Source organism: Thalassophryne amazonica, chromosome 23 (genome assembly GCF_902500255.1).
Source record: "Thalassophryne amazonica chromosome 23, fThaAma1.1, whole genome shotgun sequence".
Lineage (NCBI taxonomy): Eukaryota > Metazoa > Chordata > Actinopteri > Batrachoidiformes > Batrachoididae > Thalassophryne > Thalassophryne amazonica.
Window position 1 is genome coordinate 34,647,220 of NC_047125.1, and position 24,749 is coordinate 34,671,968.

Here is a 24,749-nt window from a genome sequence, read left to right on the forward strand (position 1 = left end):
TGGACACGCCCCCTCGGACCCCCACACATGGAGCTGGTACTCACTTTGTAACGTTATCCTGGTGAGTTTGGATCTTTGACTGCCAGGAAGTGATGATGATCAAGACGCCAGGAGATTCCGGCGGCAGCTGTGTTTCTGTTTCACATCTGTTTCTTTCTTCTTGCTTTTTCTTTTTGGCGTATCAGCGCCGTCTCTGCTGATGTTGATCCAGCGAGCATCAGGTGCAGGACACCTCTGCGCCACGGAGCCGTCTTGAGTCTTGGATGACAACCACTCAGACAGACAGCCGGTCCATCTCCGCCTCCTATGTGCTGCCACCATGTCCGCCCTCTGCTAAAACGCGTTCCTGCCTCAGTAACCAATAAACAAAGGCGTGGTCACAGCAAGCAGCAAGTGTGAACTTGATCCTGCTGAGATCCTGTTCAAAGTGCCATGTCTCTGTGAAGACCAGCGTCTTTGGGGTTTGGGTTTCAGTGTGGGACGTCCTCAAATGTCTTGTTCTGTCCACAACCCAAAGACAACGTTTCCTGGTGCCAAAAAAAAAAAGATGAAATCAGAGAATTCAGATAGAAACACAGACTTGAAGTCATGAATCAGTTTTCTAAACACTTGTCGATTGATTTCATTGATTTAGTTTTTGGGTCCATTTCAATGTGGCAGCTCGGTCCACACTTCCCTAACCTGGATAACCTCAAGGTGTTCGGGTGCAGTTGGGACATGTCCTGCGTCTTCCCTGGAGCCTCCTTCCAGCTGGACGTGCCTGTAAGATGTCCCCAGTTGAGACCAGGTTCTCACTACTGTGGACTACAGTCAGAGCAGATTGTAATTCTGTTACCATGGAGCTGTCCACAGGTGTGGTTGTGTTGGACAGTTGAATCATTCTGATGGGCGCTGTGCCGCGCGTGTCCCAGCACCTTCATGCTCATTTTATTCAAGTTCTTGTCCTCCATTAGCCCTTTGAGACATTTTAATGTTTCTGTCCTCAACAGCTTTTGGTTTATTGGTTTATTTATTTAACTAAACAGTTTTAAGTGTCTTCAGTTCTTTGCACGTTTTCATTCTATGATGTGTGTGTGTGTGTGTGTGTGTGTGTGTGTGTGTGTGTGTGTGTGTGTGTGTGTGTGTGTGTGTGTGTGTGTGTGTGTGTGTGGCAACATGTTTTTAGATGTAAAGTTGGTTTAAGTTCAGCAGATTTTTATCCTCCTTTGATGTTTCTTCTGCAGCAAACTGTTTTTATCTGAACTTTCTTTGAGGCTGTAAAGTTCCAGTGATGCGTTCAGGTTCCACTGAGTCGTACACGAATGCAGCACATAGAACTGTGTAGAAACTGTGATCTCTCTCTCTCTCTCTCTCTCTCTCTCTCTCCCTCTCCCTCCCTTTCTCTGTCTCTCTCTCTCTCTCCCTCCCTTTCTCTGTCTCTCTCTCTCTCTCCTCACTCCATCTCTCTCTCTGTCTCTCACTCCATCTCTCTCTCTCTCTCTCTCTCTCCTCACTCCATCTCTCTCTCTCTCTCCTCACTCCATCTATCACTCTGTCTCTGTTTGTCTCTCTGTCTCTGTCTGTCTCACTCTGTCCGTCTCTCTGTCTCCTCCCAGTTCATCATTGAGGACATGAAGCAGCAGCAGACCCACAAACACAGTAACCTGCACCGTGAGGACCAGCACATCACCGTGGAGGAGCTCTGGAAGTCCTGGAAGACGTCTGAAGGTAAAAACGCCGCTGTGCGTTCATGTTCACTGGGACGTCTCGGTGACGTCTAAAAACAAGACGCTGAAGCTTCACAGCGTAGCGAGGTGTATTTACCCAGAATGCATAGAAAAGTTTTAACTCTCTAAAACTGATTGAAGAGTGACTGATGAATGATAACTGCACACTCATGAAATACAGCTAAAACGTGAAGTTTGGGACCAAATTAACTAACCCCAACCCATCAGAAAGAAATGTGACGCCCCCTTTTAAGAGAGGGCACCTGAGAGTCTGTCCACCAAAGAAGAAGAGACTAGTCCTAAACACACCTGAAGAACAAAGACAAGGGTTTGTTTAAATGTAGCATCAGACTAAAAATAGCCATTTGAAAAGTTCCTGAAGAGTCCAAACGCCCCCCCCCCCGACACTCAGTGTCACTTCCTGTCTGCGTGTTGAGAACTGAAACTGGGTCCTCGTATTTTGTCCACATTTCAGGAACCTAAACCTCCTGAGCTACACAGAATCCAACATTTACTGGAAATAACTGCAGTTCCTGAAGTTACTCTCATAATACAGTAGGTCCATCTACTGGTCCTTCTGGAAGAGGATTCCCATTTTGTGACTAAACGGTTTGTGGTTTGTCTCTGACGGCATTCCTCGTCTGTCAGCTCCTGAAATCTCTGGGGAGCCGGGGTTCCGAGGGGCCGCTGCTCCTCAGACCGTCTCTGGGGTTCTGAGGGGCCGCTGCTCCTCAGACCGTCTCTGGGGTTCTGAGGGGCCGCTGCTCCTCAGACCGTCTCTGGGGTTCTGAGGGGCCGCTGCTCCTCAGACCGTCTCTGGGGTTCCGAGGGGCCGCTGCTCCTCAGACCGTCTCTCGTCAGCTGCAGAAACTCGTCCTCACTGTCATTCGTGAAGCTGGATGTGGTTTTTTCTTCCTGCTTTGTTCTGGATTCTTCAGGTTTGCAGGTTCGGCGGTGCATTTGATGACATCACTCTGTGTTGGCTCCGGGTGCTGTCACGTGGTTGGTCTGCAAGGTCACTCACCGCGCCGCCAATGAGACGGATTTTTACATTTAAATTCATGAAGTACTGATATGTTTCTGTGTCCCATCAGTTCATAACTGGACCACGGAGGACACGGTGCGGTGGCTGAGGGAGTCGGTGGAGCTGCCGCAGTATGAGAAGAACTTCTGGGACTTCCGGGTCACAGGGAACACCTTACCACGGTCAGTACCGCTCGCCTCCAGACACACGAACAGCAGCAGGCTGTTTTCAGGGCTGGTGTATGCTGCCTCCTGGTGGCCGTGTGGGGCAGCACAACATCAACTGTTTGTTTTTTTTATTATAAATTGTTTGTTAACAATCTAGCTTGGGGCTCCGACGAGGACGGTCGCATCTCCTCCACTCTCCCTTATCTCTCTGCTTTTAACCTTCAAGTCCCTACTTCACCAGACTTGTGAATTCCTCAAAACTATATTGGATTCTGGATCTATTGGACTACTATTGGATTAACCATGGAATTGATCAGCTGGTCTCTGAACACTATTGACACCATTTTTTCTACAAGAAGGTCAGGACCGGGGGATCCTACCTGCCCAGATGGAACGTATCCTGCGGGCTATGTCCTCGACTCCTGGAGTTCTTGACGTGTTGCATGCTTGGTGCCTTTCTCTGTGGAGGACGTCGAGGATTTAGTCATTTTTGTTCTCATGGTAGCAGGGCTGGTACTTTTTGGCTTATGTGCTGCCCTGATCTACCGGAAAATTGTCAAGATGGCGGCATCAAGAACCACGGGCCCTCGCTTGTCCGTCATGATTAATGAGGCTGGCAAAGCAGTGCATTCTCAGACTGCGTTGACTCTTGAACTCATACGCAAACTGGATGACACCTTGGAGCTGATGCGTGCCTTGCAGTTGAAGCTGAAGGTTTCAGAGGCCGGTGAATATTCTTAATTCAAAATTAGGAATATTCTTAATTCATAATTGGGATTTGGCTGAGTGAGTGGAACTGTAAAAAGTGTTTTTCACTGCTCAGCTGCAATCAATTCAATCAATTTTATTTATATAGCGCCAAATCACAACAAACAGTTGCCCCAAGGCGCTTTATATTGTAAGGCAAGGCCATACAATAATTATGTAAAACCCCAACGGTCAAAACGACCCCCTGTGAGCAAGCACTTGGCGACAGTGGGAAGGAAAAACTCCCTTTTAACAGGAAGAAACCTCCAGCAGAACCAGGCTCAGGGAAGGGCAGTCTTCTGCTGGGACTGGTTGGGGCTGAGGGAGAGAACCAGGAAAAAGACATGCTGTGGAGGGGAGCAGAGATCGATCACTAATGATTAAATGCAGAGTGGTGCATACAGAGCAAAAAGAGAAAGAAACACTCAGTGCATCATGGGAACCCCCCAGCAGTCTAAGTCTATAGCAGCATAACTAAGGGATGGTTCAGGGTCACCTGATCCAGCCCTAACTATAAGCTTTAGCAAAAAGGAAAGTTTTAAGCCTAATCTTAAAAGTAGAGAGGGTGTCTGTCTCCCTGATCTGAATTGGGAGCTGGTTCCACAGGAGAGGAGCCTGAAAGCTGAAGGCTCTGCCTCCCATTCTACTCTTACAAACCCTAGGAACTACAAGTAAGCCTGCAGTCTGAGAGCGAAGCGCTCTATTGGGGTGATATGGTACTATGAGGTCCCTAAGATAAGATGGGACCTGATTATTCAAAACCTTATAAGTAAGAAGAAGAATTTTAAATTCTATTCTAGAATTAACAGGAAGCCAATGAAGAGAGGCCAATATGGGTGAGATATGCTCTCTCCTTCTAGTCCCCGTCAGTACTCTAGCTGCAGCAGAGTACTGAGCAGAGTTTTAGCTGCAGTTTATATTCCACCAAGTGGAAATGCCACCAGAGCAGCTCGTCAGATTTCAGATTGTGTCCATTCTCATCTTCAAAATAAACCGGATGCTGCCATGTTTGTTCTTGGTGATTTAAATCACTGCAGTTTAAATAAATCCCTGCCTGGCTTCTACCAATATGTTCAGTGTAGCACCAGGAGTAATAAGACTCTGGATAAGTGCTATGGGAACATAAGAGATGCCTACACAGCCAGAGTCAGACCCCCTCTTGGCAATTCGGACCATAATGTAGTCCAGCTTCTCCCCACCTATCGATCAGCATTTAAATCTAGTAAACCTAAGGTCCACTCTGTTAAATTGTGGTCTGCTGACAAGATAGAGGAGCTGAAAGGATGTTTCTTGTGTACAGATTGGGACATTTTTTTCCAAAACCCGGATATCAATAATGCCACAGAGGCAATTACTGGTTACATCTCCTTCTGTGTTGACTCAATCATTCCCCAAAGATTATTAAGAAATACCCAAATAATAAATCGTATGTCACACGGGAAATACGGGAATGTATTAATAGGAAGAAAGCAGCTTTTAAATCAAGGGACATTGCAGAGGTCAGGGTCACACAGAAAGACCTGAACCAGAAGATGAGAGATGCTCGACTGCAGCATAAGGAGCGCACAGAACGCGACCTTTCCAGAGCGAACAATAAGAGTCTGTGGGATTCTATTCGGGACATGACACACATGGACACAAAAGGAAACCTGTAATTGACAATAATGAATTTGCAAAAGCCAATGAGCTAAATGATTTTTATTTGCGTTTTGAGAGTGATAATCAGGAAGAGTGCAGGGAAATTTTAAAAGAGATTAGGTGTAATTTGCATGAGGACAGAATTTTAATTGACTCACAATCAGTTACTGAAGTTTTTAAATCAATGTACACTAATAAAGCTACAGGGCCAGACAGTATGTCTGCTTTTCTTTTAAAACATTTGCAGAGGAGCTCACTCCAGCTTGGCATCAACTCTTCCAGCTCTCTATTGATACTTATTCAGTACCTGAGCTTTGGAAGAGATCAGTTATTATTCCAGTTTCCAAGAAATCATGCCCCCAAGTGAATAATGATTTTCGGCCAGTGGCCCGAACCCCTAATGTAATGAAGGCACTGGAGAAACTGTTAATTCAGGAGCTTACTGTAGAGGTGGAGCCACACCTGGATCAGTATCAGTTTGCGTATAAAAGGAAGCAGAGTACGAGTGATGTCATTTTAATAAAATGAACTTGGTTTTAAAGCATCTTGAGAGTTCCTCTGCATATGCCAAATTAGTTTTTATTGATTTTAGTTCTGCTTTTAACTGTATCCGGTCACATATCCTTCTTCAAAAAATGATTCAGTTGAATGTGAACCCTTTTTTAAATTAAGTGGTATCACTCTTTTTTAACAAACAGGTCACAGCAGGTGAAGGTCAATTCTGTCTGCTCTGATATTGCATTAAGTAGCACTGGAGTCCCTCAGGGCTGTGTTAGTTCACCTTTTTTATTTACACTGTATACCAATGACTGCATCAGCTATCAGCCAAACCAGTATGTTGTTAAATTTTCAGATGACACTGTAATACTCAGTCTGCTGAACACTAGTACTAATTCAAGTTGTCACAAATCTGGAGTGGACAGGTTTGTGAACTGGTGTGATGTCCATCAGTTGCAGATTAATACTAATAAAACAGTGGAGATGTTGGTGGACCCTCGGGCTGTTGGAGACCGTAGTGTGGTCACCATACATGGACATAACATTGAGCAGGTGGATTTGTATAAATATCTGGGGGTTTACATCGACACCATCTTAAGCTGGTACATGCAAGTGTCAAGTGTTTGTGCCCGAATCCACCAGCGTTTGCACTTTCTCCATCGACTCCGACTGTTTGGTGTATGTAGGAATATTATGCTGATTTTCTACAGAGCAACGATTGAGTCCGTGTTACGGTATGGTATTACTAGCTGGTTTTGTAATTTAACGGTTAAATCAAAAACTCAAATATTAAATCTGATTAAGATAGCTGGCAAAATCATGGGTATGGTGGTACCTGTAACTCCCCAAGAGTTGTTTGAACAGGCAGTTCTCAATGTGCTGACAATATTTTAACAGATGAGTCTCGTGTTCTGCACTCTGAATATACTTTACTTAACTCAGGAAGGAGGTTCAGGGTAAATATAATCGATATAAATATTCATTTATTCCATTATCAGTGAAGCTCATAAATCAGCAGATAGTTCAGGGAAGATAGCATAAGGGTATGAATTGCGGAATTTGCACAAGGATGTTAATAATGTTGTGTATTTATATTTTATCCTTTGACTTACTGTGTTGTTTTTAATGTATGGGTGCTATGTATTGGATGTGTTGTTGTGTAGCAGACCCTGTCCAAGGCATATTTCTCCTTAGGGAGACAAATAAAGACACTTTGACTTTGACTTAGCATTTTGAATTAACTGAAGGCTTTTCAGGGAACTTTTAGGACAACCTGATAATAATGAATTACAATAGTCCAGCCTAGAGGAAATAAATGCATGAATTAGTTTTTCAGCATCACTCTGAGACAAGACCTTTCTAATTTTAGAGATATTGCACAAATGCAAAAAAGCAGTCCTACATATTTGTTTAATATGCACATTGAAGGACATATCCTGATCAAAAATGACTCCAAGATTTCTCACAGTATTACTAGAGGTCAGGGTGATGCCATCCAGAGTAAGGATCTGGTTAGACACCATGTTTCTAAGATTTGTGGGGCCAAGTACAATAACTTCAGTTTTATCTGAGTTTAAAAGCAGGAAATTAGAGGTCATCCATGTCTTTATGTCTGTAAGACAATCCTGCAGTTTAGCTAATTGGTGTGTGTCCTCTGGCTTCATGGATAGATAAAGCTGGGTATCATCTGCGTAACAATGAAAATTTAAGCAATGCCGTCTAATAATACTGCCTAAGGGAAGCATGTATAAAGTGAATAAAATTGGTCCTAGCACAGAACCTTGTGGAACTCCATAATTAACCTTAGTCTGTGAAGAATATTCTCCATTTACATGAACAAATTGTAATCTATTAGATAAATATGAATCAAACCACCGCAGCGCAGTGCCTTTAATACCTATGGCATGCTCTAATCTCTGTAATAAAATTTTATGATCAACAGTATCAAAAGCAGCACTGAGGTCTAACAGAACAAGCACAGAGATGAGTCCACTGTCTGAGGCCATAAGAAGATCATTTGTAACCTTCACTAATGCTGTTTCTGTACTATGATGAATTCTAAAACCTGACTGAAACTCTTCAAATAGACTATTCCTCTGCAGATGATCAGTTAGCTGTTTTACAACTACCCTTTCAAGAATTTTTGAGAGAAAAGGAAGGTTGGAGATTGGCCTATAATTAGCTAAGATAGCTGGGTCAAGTGATGGCTTTTTAAGTAATGGTTTAATTACTGCCACCTTAAAAGCCTGTGGTACATAACCAACTAATAAAGATAGATTGATCATATTTAAGATTGAAGCATTAAATAATGGTAGGGCTTCCTTGAGCAGCCTGGTAGGAATGGGGTCTAATAGACATGTTGATGGTTTGGATGAAGTAACTAATGAAAATAACTCAGACAGAACAATCGGAGAGAAAGAGTCTAACCAAATACCGGCATCACTGAAAGCAGCCAAAGATAACGATACGTCTTTGGGATGGTTATGAGTAATTTTTTCTCTAATAGTTAAAATTTTATTAGCAAAGAAAGTCATGAAGTCATTACTAGTTAAAGTTAAAGGAATACTCGGCTCAATAGAGCTCTGACTCTTTGTCAGCCTGGCTACAGTGCTGAAAAGAAACCTGGGGTTGTTCTTATTTTCTTCAGTTAGTGATGAGTAGTAAGATGTCCTAGCTTTACGGAGGGCTTTTTTATAGAGCAACAGACTCTTTTTCCAGGCTAAGTGAAGATCTTCTAAATTAGTGAGACGCCATTTCCTCTCCAACTTACGGGTTATCTGCTTTAAGCTGCGAGTTTGTGAGTTATACCACAGAGTCAGGCACTTCTGATTTAAAGCTCTCTTTTTCAGAGGAGCTACAGCATCCAAAGTTGTCTTCAATGAGGATGTAAAACTATTGACGAGATACTCTAACTCCCTTACAGAGTTTAGGTAGCTACTCTGCTCTGTGTTGGTATATGACATTAGAGAACATAACGAAGGAATCATATCCTTAAACCTAGTTACAGCGCTTTCTGAAAGACTTCTAGTGTAATGAAACTTATTCCCCACTGCAGGGTAGTCCATCAGGGTAAATGTAAATGTTATTAAAAAATGATCAGACAGAAGGGAGTTTTCAGGGAATACTGTTAAGTCTTCAATTTCCATACCATAAGTCAGAACAAGATCTAAGATATGATTAAAGTGGTGGGTGGACTCATTTACATTTTGAGCAAAGCCAATTGAGTCTAACAATAGATTAAATGCAGTGTTGAGGCTGTCATTCTCAGCATCTGTGTGGATGTTAAAATCGCCCACTATAATTATCTTATCTGAGCTAAGCACTAAGTCAGACAAAAGGTCTGAAAATTCACAGAGAAACTCACAGTAACGACCAGGAGGACGATAGATAATAACAAATAAAACTGGTTTTTGGGACTTCCAATTTGGATGGACAAGACTAAGAGTCAAGCTTTCAAATGAATTAAAGCTCTGTCTGGGTTTTTGATTAATTAATAAGCTGGAATGGAAGATTGCTGCTAATCCTCCGCCTCGGCCCGTGCTACGAGCGTTCTGGCAGTTAGTGTGACTCGGGGGTGTTGACTCATTTAAACTAACATATTCATCCTGCTGTAACCAGGTTTCTGTAAGGCAGAATAAATCAATATGTTGATCAATTATTATATCATTTACTAACAGGGACTTAGAAGAGAGAGACCTAATGTTTAATAGACCACATTTAACTGTTTTAGTCTGTGGTGCAGTTGAAGGTGCTATATTATTTTTTCTTTTTGAATTTTTATGCTTAAATAGATTTTTGCTGGTTATTGGTGGTCTGGGAGCAGGCACCGTCTCTACGGGGATGGGGTGTTGGGGGGATGGCAGGGGGAGAGAAGCTGCAGAGAGGTGTTTAAGACTACAACTCTGCTTCCTGGTCCCAACCCTGGATAGTCACGGTTTGGAGGATTTAAGAAAATTGGCCAGATTTCTAGAAATGAGAGCTGCTCCATCCAAAGTGGGATGGATGCCGTCTCTCCTAACAAGACCAGCTGCAACACTACAGGCATCAGGGTCAATTGCCCACTGTTTACCTCCAGAGGAATTTATCCAGGCTCTGGTGAGATTATTTGGCTCCATTCTTATCTCAACCCACAAGGACAATAAACAGACAGACTTACACATGGACCGAAGCATGCTCCAGTCTTATCACTCTTCCTGCCCCTCCCCTCTGCGGCAGGCCTCATCGTCTCAAGCTGGCAGGCGGCGCGACTTGACAGTTGCAGCGGCTACAAACACACATCGCCTCAATTGGGAAACGGACTGTTTCATGTTTAGTGCACATAAACAGTGTCAAATGTATATGTGTTGTCCTAATTCTGACGTGTGCCATTATTACAGTAAACAAGTAATAATTGTAGATCAATTGCTGTTTGTCTGTGGAATGTGAGTGCAGACATCTCGTTGTAATGACAATGATAATAAAAGCTATGTATCTATCTGTTGATCTATCTATCTAATCTGTCTGTCTTAAATATCATGTTTGTGTGTTTTATGCACTTTTTGTGCAGATCTTTGAATCTGAGGACAGGACTCACCTGATCTAATTCTGAGGACTTAAAGTTCACTTGATTTCCAGCATTCACCTTTGACCTCCTCACTCCCCCTCCCTTTTTTTTTTTTTTTTGGTTTGTCCAGGATAGCGGCCAACGAGCCGTCCTTCATGTCCATGCAGCTGAAGATCATGGACCAGCGGCACAAACAGAAGCTGAACCTGAAGGCCCTGGACGTGGTTCTCTTTGGACCTCCTCTCCGTGAGTGTCCAGCTGTCACTTCGGAGTTGGGTCCAGCTTCAGTCCTCCACAAACTCTCTGACTGTCCTCTGCAGGTCCGCAGCACAACTGGATGAAGGACTTTGTCCTGATAGTCTCCATCGTGATCGGTGTTGGCGGCTGCTGGTTTGCCTACGTGCAGAATAAGTCCAGCAGGGTGCACGTCTCCAAGATGATGAAGGATCTGGAGAGCCTGCAGCATGCCGAGCAGAGCCTGCTGGACCTCCAAAGCCGGTAAGATGTCCCGCCGCACACACGCTCCACGCCGCAGCTGCAGATTAAATGTCTGTCCCCGTGGTCTTTGTCTGCCAGGCTGGAGAAGGCTCAGGAGGAGAACCGGACTGTGGCGGTGGAGAAGCAGAACCTAGAGCAGAAGATGCGGGATGAGATCTCCGGTGCCAAAAAGGAGGCGCACCGACTTCGAGAGCTGAGAGAGGGCGCCGAGTGCGAACTCAGCCGCCTGAAATACGCTGAGGAAGAGTTGGTGCAGGTTCGAGGTTTTCCCACATTTGGGTTTTGACCCTCAGGCTGTACAGCGTGTTCGGTCGGGACAAGTCCGGATTCACAGTCCGCGTCTGTCACCTGTGAAGACACAAATCTGGAAACTGCAGAACCGCAAATGTTTACGCAGCCTTGGCGGCTTTAAAGCTAAAGCTAATCACGAGCGCTAAAAGATGGTTCTAATAATCAGGCTAGTGAAACCCCGTCTCCAGCAGCTCAACCTGCTAACACGCGGCGCTCACGTTTCCACACGGCGGCCCGTTTGTCTGAAATCATCTAAATGTCTTATTTTGAACGGTGATGAATAAAAATCCTCAGATTCAGACGCAGACCTGCTTCATAATTTTTGCCGCTCAGAACCACAAACTGTCACATTTTAAAGCTTTTATATTGTAGCTTTTTACTGATCTGGATTTGGAACTGGAACCGCACCAGGATCCACCAGGAACCCCCCTTTCACCACTAGGTGGCCATCTTCATATTTGCATTGATTTGAGACTCTACCCATCCCGACCTTGACCAATAAGATCTTTTTTTGTGGACTGTTTTTTCTCTACGGAAGTGTAATTACGAGAAAAGATCGTGTAATTACAAGAAAAGATCGTGTAATTACGACATCAGGATCTCGTAATCATGATAAAAGATTCCAGTTCCTCAGTAAAGACGCGGGCTGAGCTCAGACGATGAAACACTGTAATCAAACACAAAGTGTGGATTTTCCCCTGAAGTGCTCCCAGATGAGTGTTCAGGAAGGAGCACGGGGCGACTTTCACTCACACAGACCCACCGACCGCTGAGGGACACAGCGGTGTCACTCCCACTCGGGCGCATGCCAGTCTGTGGGCCCCATGCCCGCCCCGCTGGAGGAGTTTCATTCATCCAGGAACAGTTTTTAGGGGGAAAATCCACACTTTGAGTGGGCCGTGGTGTGGATCACAGTGCCGTGTGGGAGGTTACAAATTGGCAGATTTTCGATTATGACTCAGGAATTCTCAGGCTTGTCTTTACTGAGGGACTGGATGTACGGAAGCGATTTTACACACACACACACACACACACACACAATAAATAAATAAAAATAAAAATAGCCTGATCTCATAATTACGAGATCAGCGGTCAGTTTTTTTTATCCAGTGAATGCAATCCGCTTTCATAGTTCTGTGTTTGGCTTCTTTGGAAAACTTGATTGACATAGTAAACATTTACCACTGACCTGCAGGTGAATGTGAACGCTGCCCTCTGGTGGCTGCTGCTGCTTAGAGAACAAAATGAGTTTTGATGACGTGCCTGTTTCCAGGTCAGATCTGGTTATTTTTTTCCAAACAGAATCTGTTGGTGTGAGTTCAAAGACTGTTGGAAATCTGAAACTCCGATTTTACTGTTGTGGTTTTGATGATGACCGAGGTCTTTTTCTTTTAAGCAAAGATGGCTTTCAATCCCACCAGCGGGTTGTGGGGTTTAAGCTGAAGTGATGTGTTGTGGTGTTCAGGTGCGGAAGGCTCTGAGGCGAGCGGAGAAGGAGATGCAGTCAGAGCGCTCGGTGCCTGAAGCGCTGCAGAAGTGGCTCCAGCTGACACATGAGGTGGAAGTTCAGTATTACAACATCAAGAAGCAGAACGCCGAGCTGCAGCTCTACGTCGCCAAAGATGAGGTCATCACAGTAAAATGACCGCAAAGACTTTGACAGCTAGCGAGACACGATCATCATCAAACTGTTTGTTTCCTGTCGCAGGCGGAGAAAATCAAAAAGAAGCGAGGATCTGTTTTCGGGACGCTTCACGTGGCTCACAGCTCATCACTGGACGAGGTCGACCACAAGATCCTGGAGGCAAAGTAAGCAAACTGCAGCTTTATGAGGTCATAGAGGCTGACGCGGTGTGTGTTGACCAGACGCCACCGCGGTTTGTCCTTGTGTTCCAGGAAGGCGCTGTCGGAGGTGACGGCGTGCCTGAGGGAGCGTCTGCACCGCTGGCAGCAGATCGAGAAGCTGTGCGGGTTTCCCGTCGTCAGTAACTCGGGGTTGCCGAGCCTGACGGCCAGCCTCTACTCGGACCACAGCTGGGTGGTCATGCCGCGCGTCTCGGTGCCGCCGTACCCCATCGCAGGAGGAGTGGACGATCTGGACGAGGACACGCCTCCCATCATTCCACAGTTTACAAGTGAGATGGCCAGCAGAGGGCGGCGGTGTGTTTAGTGCCGGGGCGGTAAAAGAAAAACCGTTTGACTTTTTGACTTTGTGTGTCTCCAGCGGCAGCGTTGATCCGGCCCGTGCTGCCGCGTAGCAGCTCGTGTCGCTCCCGGCGGAGCCTGCTGAGCTCCGCGCAGACCTCCCTGATGTCTCCGGACCCGGACCTGCTGTCTGTGGCCAGCTCCTCCCTCTCCTACCGCCACGAGGCCGACGACGAGCACATCATGTTCAGCATCGACAGGAGCCGGTACATACAGGTTCCTCCTCCTTCACCCTCGCCTCCTCCTTCACCTCCACCTCCTGCTCCTTTGTTGGACCCACACGATCCAGGGATCCTGTACAACACAGTTGGTCTGTTGGGTCTGTGTAGTAAAGGGGCGTGTCCCAAAGATAAACAGATGATGAAAATGAGGAGCAGGTGTGGTTGAAGTTACCTGTATTTTGAAATTAGTTGTCAGTTTCTTTCCTTCCCAATCTTCATGTCCAGCAACGCAATAGTGAAGCATAAAACACACCCACATACCTCGTCTGTGAGTGATGCCACGCCTCCTCCATCAGCAGCCTATCAGAAGTCTCCTCCCGCCCTCACAGCACTGTTTAGTAAAGTCGCAGGTTTTTTTTTTAAATAGTTTTAATAGATCCTGCGACTTTTAATCTGATGCAGCTGAACAATTCTGTTATTAATAATAATCACAATAATTATGGAGTCTGTCAGTAACGACCTTTTGCCCCCTCAGGGATCCAGCTCAGGACGGCGGCTCCGACACCGACTCCCTCAGCTCTTCGATCAGCCGCAGGCAGCTGGTGGGTTTGGAGACGCCGCGCCGCAAGATCTCACGCGACGAGCTGCTGCTGTTCGGCCAGAGTGCGGAGCTTCCGGCGTCCACGCCGACCACGTCCAGCAGCAGCAGCAGCAGTGTCAGGGACTCCACGCCGCCCCCACTGTTTCCCACCCCCTCAGGCCCGCCCTCCACCTCGCCCTCTCCGGCCTTGAAGCACCACCAGTTCGTCCAGTCAGGCTCGCCCGACCTCACCCGCATCATCCCGGAGTCCCAGAGTATGACCTTCTCCACGCCGACGGGGAAGGGCGCGTACAACGGCACGTTGGAGAAGTCCTACAGCTTCGGCCAGCTGCCCCCCAGCATGCTGCCCAACGTGGGCCGCTTCCCGTCCCTGACCTCCCTGGACTCGGAGGGGCGGAGCAAGCTGCAGAGCACCTCCTCCCAGGACTCCAGTGACAACGGAGAGAAAATCAAGCGCTCGTCATCCAAAATCAAGAGTCTGTTTAAGAAGAAGAAATAGATTTTACAGAGCGAGAGCCCCGAGAGTCGTTTGTCGCTAACATAAAGCTAAATTCTAATAATTACATCTTTAAAGATGGAACGTAGCTCAGACTGGGTGCTGAAACTCTGCAGACTGCTTTAACGTCTTATTTACTTCATGGAGGTCAACGAAAGGTCAAGAAAATCGTGTCAGTTCACTGTCTAATAATGTTATTTTTAAAATCTGTCCGTTGACATTTAGTGTTGACAAACGCCGTTTAAGGAGCCGCACGAGCTTCACGGCGCTGACGTGCAGAAAGAAGCGGGTTTGGGTGTTGGAGTCGTCGTGACTCGCGCAGTGAAGAACGTGTCACACTACTGCTATCCGCGGCGTTCGTGTCGAGCGTTACACAGAGGAGAAGCTACGAGCAGCTGCCCCCCAAAAACTAAAGTCAGAACCAAAACTGTTTGAGGCGTCTTTAATGCAGCTGCTCATGATTTCTCCATTTCTCTATAAACTGGCAGATTAAAGGTTTTTATTCTTATTGGTGGGAATTCCTATGACATGAACTTTACTGAAGAAACTGGTCTGCACATACAGATTTAATAAGTTTGTAGCCGAACATATGGCGAGTCCATCAGCCGTCTGTCTTCATCCCTCAAAACCCCTCCCACTTCTGCAGCAGCCAATCAGAGCTCATTAGCTTTCAAAGCCAGCGAGCTGCAGGACGGAGTTCTGCTATTCCAAGAACATCGCAAGTTCTGGTGTTGGACTTTACTTTCATTGTCTTCCTCTGTCTCACCAACATCCCTCAGCACATCCATAAACCTCCTCTGTCCTCCCACTTCTCCTCCTGCCTGGTGGCTTCATCCTCAGCATCCTTCTCCCTATATATCCTGGGTCCCTCCTCTCCACGTCCAAACCATCTCAATCGCACCTTGCTGACTTTCATTCCCCTTCTCTCCAGAGCACACCTCCACCTCCCCGACCTCAACCTGCTTTCTGCTCTCACTGCACATCACATGATCTGCAAACATCATAGTCCACGGAGACTCCTGTCTGATCTTGTCCGTCAATGTGTCCATCACCACTGCAAACAAGGAAGTCCTTGTCCATGTCCTGCACCACCCTCACATACCCTCTCCAGTCGTCCTCATGTGGTACCACACCTCTTCTCTCTGCACCCTGTCATAATCGTTCCAGTGGAGCTCCTCCTGGTCTTCTCTGTACATCTCCATCGGTGCTCTCAGACCAAACATTGGTCCTTCTCACTGTGGTTGTTGATGTCTTTCAGTCACGTGGTCAGAATGTTTTTGGGTTCCGTCACTCGTTTCCGCCACATGCTGCAGTGTCTGTCGTATGTTAGGCTACAAACTTGTCATTTTTTCATTTTGTTTGACTACCTGAGTAACTGCGTGCTGTGGCCACGCCCACCTAACAGTGTCATACCTCTGTCTTGGTGCCAGATTTGACCGTTTGAGTCGGTGTTTTCAGCAGAAAGCGATGCGAGTGCCAGAAAATGGCAGGAATGTCTTTTTTGTTGATGTTTTGTAATGTTGCTGTGATTGACAGCTGACTGTGATGTGTTTACACTCTGACATGAGGATCTGCCAATCACCACACACCGAGTTGCTCGTGCCCACGCCACGCCGTCCTGCACCGTGCACCAAACTGTGTGCGGTGCTCTGATGTCAGATGCTTCATTCACACTGTGATTGGCTGCTGCAGGTCGACGACATGACCACGCAGCGACGCTTGTGAAGGTCACGTCCACCACAGCACACGAGGAAGGAAATGAGGAGGACGTGAATGTTTACCAGACATTTCAGGGTTTCTTTGTTTTATCGGGGGGACAAAAACATTTTGTGTGAATATTTCTATAGAATAATTAATTAAAAAAGGAGTTTGACTCGTTTCTGGATCCTGATTAATGCAAAGTGCGTGCACGCACACACACACACACACACACACGTTACTGAGATTAAAACTAATGGTGCTATTACTTTCAAAAAAAAAAAATTTGGTGTCAGACTCAAATCCCTCAAATCTATATTTTAACAAGTTAATTAAATTAATGAAATATGCCCTGAAGAAGTCAGCTTTTATGAAATAAGAGTTTATTATTATTATTATTATAAGAGTAGTTGCTCAGCTCACCTGGACTTAATTAACTCATTAACTCACCTGTTCCCGCGGCTGGTTTAAGGCTCAGCGACTCAGCGATGAGTCACGTGTTTCTGTTAGTAAAGAGGTCAGTTTTTAAAAAGTCTACTTTGTGGTAAAAGTAGTTTTTGAGTCAGGTTGGGTTTAATTTCTCCTTCAGTTGTTGATTATTTTTTATGTTTAAATCTGTGAGTCTTCAACCTTTTTTGTAAATCTAATTTTGTATTGTTTTGACATTTAGCAAACATTAAAACAAAAAGTAACCTTAACAAAAATGATCACAAAAAAGCAGGTTATGGTTCCATAACCTGCTTTTTTGCCACAAACGGTCAGAAAACAGGCGCGCGCACACACCACAGTGTCTCCTTCGGTCAGTGTCGAAGGTTGTTGGTTCCTTCTGACGTCTTAGAATCACACTGAAAAAACTGATATGTAAGAAAGCTTTAAAAAACTAGTTTAAAGAAAACTTGGCTTAATTTTTGTCTAAATAGAAAATAATCTTGTCAAGCATTTTTTTACATAAAAAATGTCTTTTAAGTTTTTCCAATGAATATCAAGCTGTATTTAACCAGGAAAGGGAATGGATTTCAAATCATCCAAGCAAAGGAACAAGATCGTTTTCCTTATTTTAAGGCAGAAGCTAATCTTAAAATAAGAATTCTGTCTAGTTTTAAGGCACATTTTGATTATTAGTTTTGAGAATTCTAACCAAGTAAATTTTTCTTACCCCATTGGCAGATTTATTTGCTTAGTAGATGATCGTTTGGCTAGATTTAGGATTATTTGTCTTATTGTGAGAGGGACTTTTGCAGTGCAGGTGTGGACACGTTAACAGGCCGGCTTTCAATATTCAGAGTGTAAATTGGTTTAAATGTTGCTCTGCTGTTCTGTCTCCAAGCAGACACGACCTCAGTGAACCTGGGAGTTTATATCCAAACCAACTCCCTAAATACTCCAAAATAACCTCCCAGAAAGGAGAAGGCTTGGGATATGCTTCTCACACGTAAGTGACGTATTCTCTCCTACATCAAATCATCTCCCATGAGCTGGACTTTGTGAAGTTTTCTTGGAGTCTGATAATAATAATTTACTCCTGAGGTCTTCCTCAGTGTTGGAAAGACTCCCTCCATCCAGTGTAGGACTTGGGTCCTTTTCCCAGCTCCTCTTTAAATAACTGTGACCTTCATTAGTCTTGTCTCACACCAATTGGAGGCGCTCTAGTTTTATGTGTTGTTTTATATATTGACTTCCAGGAACCTGTCCTCTAATCTGTCAGTATTTCCAGAAGTGACCTCGTCCATCCAGATTAAATCTTTCTCTTAATCTGTCATCAGAGAGGAAATAACCCCTCTAATAGCTCCTCCAAAAACTGGGCTCTTGACGTGTTGATCTCGTTATGCTGAAAGGCTGAGACACCATCCTGTTAGTAAAAATTGCAGCTGATCCTTATTAATCTACAGGAATTAGTTCCAAATCTTGACTATTTCACAATCAACATTAATTAGGTTCATGGGTCTATAGTTAGCTGGGTCTGCTAAATCTTTGTATTTTTTGATTTTAGGTATTTAATAGCTTCAAAGTGAACCATAATGAAATGCTTCATGAAAAACCAGTACAGAGCATCCAGAAAGTCTTCACAGCGCTTCACTTTTTCCACATTTTGTTATGTTTCAGTCTTCTTCCAAAATGGAGGAAATTTGTTTTTTCTCTCAAAATTCTACTCACAACACCCCATAATGACAACATGAAAAAGATTTTTTGGGGGAGCAAATTTATTAAGAAATAAAACACTAATAATAAATGTCCATAAGTATTCACAGCCTTTGTTCAATACTTTGTTACAGCCTCAAGTCTTCTTGAATATGATGTCACAAGCTTGGTCCACCTATCTTTGGGCAGTTTGGTCCGTTCCTCTTTGCAGAACCTCTCAAGCTCCATCAGGTTGGATGGGGAGTGTCGGTGCACAGACATTTTCAGATCTCTCCAGAGATGTTCAGTCAGATTCAGGTCTGGGCTCTGGCTGGACCACTCAAGGACATTCACAGAGTTGTCCTGAAGACACTCCTTTGATATCTTGGCTGTGTGTTTAGGGTCATTGTCCTCTGGAGCAGGTTTTCATCCAGGATGTCTCTGTACATGCTGCATTCATCTTTCCCTCAATCCTGACTAGTCTCCCAGTTCCTGCTGCTGAAAAACATCCCCACCGCATGATGCTGCCACCACCATGCTTCACTGTAGGGATGGTGCCTGGATTTTTCCATACACGATGCCAAAGAGTTCAATCTTTGTCTCATCAGACCAGAGAATTTTGTTTCTCCTGGTCTGAGAGTCCTTCAGGTGCCTTTTGTCAAACTCCAGGTGGGCTGCCATCTGCCTTTTACTAAGGAGTGGCTTCTGTCTGGACACTCTACCATACAGGCCTGATTGGTGGATTGCTGCAGAGTTGGTTGTCCTACTGGAAGGTTCTCCTCTCTCCACAGAGGAATGCTGGAGCTCTGACAGAGTGACCATCGGGTTATTGGTCACCTCCCTGACTAAGGTCCTTCTCCCTGATCGCTCAGTTTAGACGGGCGGCCATCTAGTACTTGGTTAAAATCTCCTCCTGAAATGAGTTGGCCGTCCATGCTACCCAGTATTTTGTTGACTTCATGGAGTAAAGCTGGGTTTTAATTTTTTTGGGCGTCTAACTTTGGCTCCATTCATTTGAGCTTCCACACCCAAGATATGTTCATCGGAGTCTTTAAATTGCTTTAAAAGGATAAAATTGAGCCTTCTGTTCTGTAGGATATCAACCCCACATCAGAATAATGAAACTCTATACCTTTAGCTTAAAGGTAAGTATTTTTTTTCCTTTTGGCCAGAGTACTACAACCACTGATATTCCATAATTCTGTACTGATGTAGCCACTCTACCCACTGATGTTACAGAAGTCACATTTGGCCATCACTGGTTGTAGAGCCAAACCATGAGTTCAGTGTAACAGATCAGTGCTATACTGCTGCTGTAATGAACACATGGAACATAACCTCACACCCTACAACAGAACCAACCAACAAACATCAAAATAACCCCAACTTAAATAGCACCATCCTGAAAAAGAACATTAGGGCATGATTAGCTCTCTTGCTGATTTCGGTCCCTGTGGGTCCTATGGATGGTTTCCTCCACTCACTTCACCCACCGCCTGGTTGTGACTCCCCGTAGGTCCCCGTTGTCTCCTTCAAAATAAAGTTCTGCTCTTCATGACGTCTGCATCAATCAGTTGTCTCCCTCCGTGGCTGTGATGTTTTCCTGAACAAAGCGTTCAGTCTTTTCCGGGTCCATGTGACTCTCAGGTTTGCAGGTTCTGCTAATGTGTGTTTCACCTGATGCTGCCACAGCGTTTTCCTAACCTGGGAGAACTGCTGCCGCTGGTTGGAATGCTCCAGAAAGTCAGATCCTCATAGATGGAGAGACTGCAGTCCTCCCGTTGTAGTCCCCGTTCTTTCTTTGCCGTTGGGAGAACTTTGTACTGAGGTGCGTTATGTAGAAATGTCACCAGGATCATACGTGGTGGTTGATAGTCATCTGCTGTGGCTCCTCTTGATCTCGTACTCATCTCCCTCCTGTTTTAAGCCGTCCCGCAGTATCTTCCTGATGTCATTCACAGTGTTTCCCGTTTTTTGCCTTCTTTCAGTCCAGCTAAGCTAATGTTTTTCCATCTGCTTCGGTTTTCCTGCCCCCTGGTTCCAGAGTAACTCCACTCACTGTGTTCGCCACTTGTTTTCATTAGCCACATTTGCCACGCGACTTTTGGCTTCTTCCTCACTGTGTTTCAGCTCCACTGTGTACGACTTTATTATCAGCACTTCGGTCACCACTTTAATATTTAAGGGTGATTCTTAGACTATGGGCACTTATGTCCTTTGATCATATTGTATGAAAAACAGAAAAAAGGGGAAATTTCACACTTTTATAGTTATCTTTACAATGAAAGTGTTTTAAGAAATTTGTTCTAGCAGTCTATGATGACTTTTTCACCTTTTTTCAGCATCATTATATGCAAATATTGCCGTTTTGTGCTTGTCCCACACCCAGACTTTTGATCTTCAATGATAAAAATGAATGGTAAAGAAACGTTTTTTCTAATGTTTTAAAATATCTCTGAATAAAATATCAGTAAAATAATCAAAACATAATTGGGGTATTCAATGTCATACAACTGTGATTTTTTTTAAACAAAATGTAGTTGTCCCACACTATTGCCGTAATTTCCACCACAACACTGTAATGTCCCTTTAAACTGTTTGTATGAAAGATTGTTTGGGTAGTTTCTATGGAGATAAACAGTGACATCAGAGCACATGTATATAACGCCAAATCACAACAAACAGTTGCCCCAAGGCGCTTTATATTGTAAGGCAATGGTGTGGTGGAAATTACATTTACAAGGCCAGTAGTGCCCGTAGTTAAAGAATCACCCTTAAAGTCATTCTAATGTTTGGAATTTGTGGAATGAGGTGTTCGGTGGTGTTTTCCCGACTGGCCTACGGGCTGTTAGTTTCCATGGTGGTAGTTTACAGATGGGTATTTACAATTAGTTTTGGTTGATTCTTCATCAAGTCCGGACCAATTTTATTCTGCTATGCTGACAATGAAGTGAAAGCACTAAAATGGACTGCATTTATATAGCGCTTTTCCATCTGCAAAGCGTTTTACAATAATGCCTCACATTCACCCCAAAGTGAGGGTGCTGCCATACAAAGTGCTCACTACACACTGGGAGCAACTAGGGCACGGGTGGCCGAGTTCGGTCCTTGAGAGCCACATTCCTGACACTCTTAGTTGTCTCCTTGCTCCAGCACACCTGAATCCAATGAAAGGCTCATTAAAAGTCTGCTAACGAGTCTTTCATTGGATTCAGGTGTGTTGGAGCAGGGAGACAACTAAGAGTGTCAGGAATGTGGTTCTCGAGGACCGAACTTGGCCACCCCTGAACTAGGGAATTAAGAACCTTTCCCAAGGGCCCTTAGTGATTTTCCAGTCAGGCTGGGATTTGAACTGAGGATCTTCTGGTCTCAAGCCCAACGCCTCAACCACTAGACCATCACTTCCCCTGCACTAACTATTGGTAACAGACACAAGGTGTTTGTGCAGAGTTATTATAGTTTAATTGTAAATACTTATGGACAGGAACCGAGGTAGTGTCTGGGCTGCTGCCGTTTACCAGGTACCCCTCACGTGACTCTCTGGGTCTTGAACCTTGATGAGTAAAACATGTCAAATGTTATAATCTTTTAAAATCCAAACAAAATCCTGTGACTTTATGATAAAACTAGATTTTAAAGCTGGTCACATTTTCAAATTTAAACTTGTAAAATTCACATTTTGGATGTGCAGAGAAAAGCCGTAAACACCAGCATGTCAGTGAAGGCATCGTTAACCAAACCTCATTAAACTTTAATTGCATAATGAATACACAGTTTGTAATTAACTGTAGGAGGTAAAAGTAACTTTAGAACAGAACAAATTAGTTTAATGACCAAAAACGGAATTAAAATATATTTTAAAAAAATGTACAGAAACCTGGACTGAAATGTTTACAATAACTTTCTTGAAGTTGATTTTTCATTTTCTAAAAATACACAGTTATTCAACTGTTAATTTGTTTCTAATTTTTTTTTTGTCCAAATTATTGAAAGAGAATCTCCAATTTTTCACATTTATTTATAATCAGTATTTTTTTAAATCATCCAAATTGTTAAGGAATTTCTAAAATTGTTCAGCTGCTGCTATTTATGAATTTTGTAATATTTTTTCAAATTTTAGAAAGAATCTACATTTCTACTCATTTGTTTGTTATGAATTTTTGTTCCTTCAGCTGAAATGTCTGAAATGTTGTTGTTGTTGTTTTCTTCCAAATTATTGGAAAAAATAAACTATTCTTCAGGTGTTTGTCACTCTGACTTTTAAAAAAATATTTTTAATGTCCAAAATAGTGTTAGAGAAGCAGTACAATTATGTACAATTCTTCATATCTTAATTATTTTATGTTACTTACTCTGTAATGTCTCTTTTACCTGTTGTTGTTGTTTTTTGTTTTTTTTTTAATGTCAAAATATTGTATTCTTTATCTGGACTGAACCTGAATGCGGCGTTTGCAGGAATGTCAAACAACCCAGATGAACAAAGTGAAATTTTAAGAGACAAAAGAAAAGTCATGTTTATTGCTTAATTTTTTTTTTTTGTTTTTTTGGGGGGGGGTTTTTGCTTCTGAACAAACGGTTACAAAGAAAATGTTACATCATTTCCAAAAGCTTAATTAAATTTTAAAATGTGCAAAGAAAATCCTGAAAACCCCAAAAGAAGTTACTTACCTCAATATATGTACTTTTATTATTATAGATAAACTCTTACTTTGTTTGGAAATAAATTCATATTTAGGTGTTTTAATTTTCCAAATTGGAAACCAAAATCTCAAAATGTGATTAACATGAACTGAAGAAGGTGATGAAGTTCTGAGTCTCAAACAGATGACAAGTCCAGTCGTTCCTGTCTCCGCGTCCCCTAACGGGAACTTCCCACTAGTCCTGGGGTCCACTAGTCCTAGTATTAAGGAGAGCATGTTCACGTTGTTTTTACATGTATGGTAGGCTACATGTTGCACTAAAGTAGGTCAAGTAATGTTACAAAAGTGCTACAGTTTAAAATAATAATAATAATTATGGTGAATTTCCATGATTTGTTGGTTTTCAATTCAACAGATTTATAGAAAACAGCACAGTTAAAGGTGATTAATGGTGTTTGTCACCAGAATTGTTTTATTTTTGTAAATTGATCTTTAAAATCAGTGTGGGGTTGTAAGATACACCATCAAATAATATATAGAGGTGGACCAGCGGAACCTCCCCTTTTATTGTGCTTTAGCAAAACTTGCTCCATCAGGAATTCACAATATTGTTCTGTGGGAACAACAACAATCAGCAGAATTCCTGTAAATGTCAGTGAGTTGGGATCCAGGAAACGGCGGTCCGGCAGGGATCCCGCTTTTCCTGCCCTCAGCTGAGCCACTCAAATGTAGAGGATCAACCGCCACTGAGACTCTGTTCTAAAAAGGAAAGGATCCAAGAAACCAGGCTCATCGTCAGATCAAAGCAAAGGCCTCAAATCCTTCCGGTCCCAGTCACCACGGTAACAACCTGAAAAGAAGATGAAGTTGTTGCAAATCATCTGACTCATGGATCTTTTGTGAAACTAGTTCTTTGCTCGACATGAATTCTGGGTCCTGGTTCATTAATGTCTGTTTTCTAGAACTGTTCTTGATGGTGGAAATAAAATGAACAGCTACAGTTTTTATTCCTCGCTGGCCGAACACCTGAAGAGGGATTATGTCCTGATGATTTGTCTGTCTGTCCGTCCAGCTGTCCCAAAAAGGGCTGAAGTGTTCTGAAATCAATTTTAGGAGGAATTTCTTGTAACTTGGTCCAAGTCCTTGTTCTAGGTTGGTAATACACATGTTGTCAGATTGGCACATTTTGGCAGAGTTCTGCTCCTTTGATTAACAAACCCAGACGCTGCCCGTTTGAGTTGGTGTCTGCATTCTGAAGTCAGCTATCAGATACCTAGAAATGTTATCAGAAAGTACCAAACACTCGTATCAAAGTAGTATTTTCCACTGGGGGGGTCAGAGTACTTTGGTTTTTCACTCCAGACCAGCTGGACCTGGTCTGGATCTTACAGGGATGATCCTGTCTCTAGATGAAAATCTGTCATCTGTAACTTTCCTGAACTGCATCTGTTCTTCATTTCACAAACTAATCTGGACATGAAGTTGTAATCTGGAGGTTTTCTGGTTGTCATGGTAACCCGGGAGTTCTGGGCCTAACGGTCCCAGACTCTGCAGTGGTTGAGGTTGTTTTTCCTAATTATTCCAGGCCATGGTGATGATGGCTGAGTTTCCAGCGGCGTGGTTAGAGCTGGTGGATCGAGCTGATCTCGACGGTCGGCCGCATCTCTGAAAGTTAGACACATCGATGAGAAACAGTTTTTTGTGCTGATGACAAATAA

The 24,749-nt window shown here is 43.7% G+C and overlaps 1 protein-coding gene across 2 annotated transcripts in view; it reads left to right on the forward strand.

Moving 5' to 3' along the window:
• The window catches only part of stim2b (stromal interaction molecule 2b), a 33,089-nt gene extending 16,641 nt beyond the window's left edge, over positions 1–16,448 (forward strand). The window contains exons 3-12 of one of the 2 annotated variants that reach the window (XM_034164629.1): positions 1,596–1,707; positions 2,801–2,912; positions 10,454–10,569; positions 10,644–10,821; positions 10,900–11,077; positions 12,578–12,739; positions 12,821–12,921; positions 13,009–13,247; positions 13,337–13,523; positions 14,014–16,448. In XM_034164629.1, coding sequence (XP_034020520.1) covers positions 1,596–1,707; positions 2,801–2,912; positions 10,454–10,569; positions 10,644–10,821; positions 10,900–11,077; positions 12,578–12,739; positions 12,821–12,921; positions 13,009–13,247; positions 13,337–13,523; positions 14,014–14,578 — 1,950 coding nt within the window. In that variant the 3' untranslated portion in view covers positions 14,579–16,448. The remainder of the gene's footprint in view (positions 1–1,595; positions 1,708–2,800; positions 2,913–10,453; positions 10,570–10,643; positions 10,822–10,899; positions 11,078–12,577; positions 12,740–12,820; positions 12,922–13,008; positions 13,248–13,336; positions 13,524–14,013) is intronic. The other variant, XM_034164630.1, reaches the window with a different exon arrangement.
• The last annotated feature ends 8,301 nt before the right edge of the window (positions 16,449–24,749 follow it).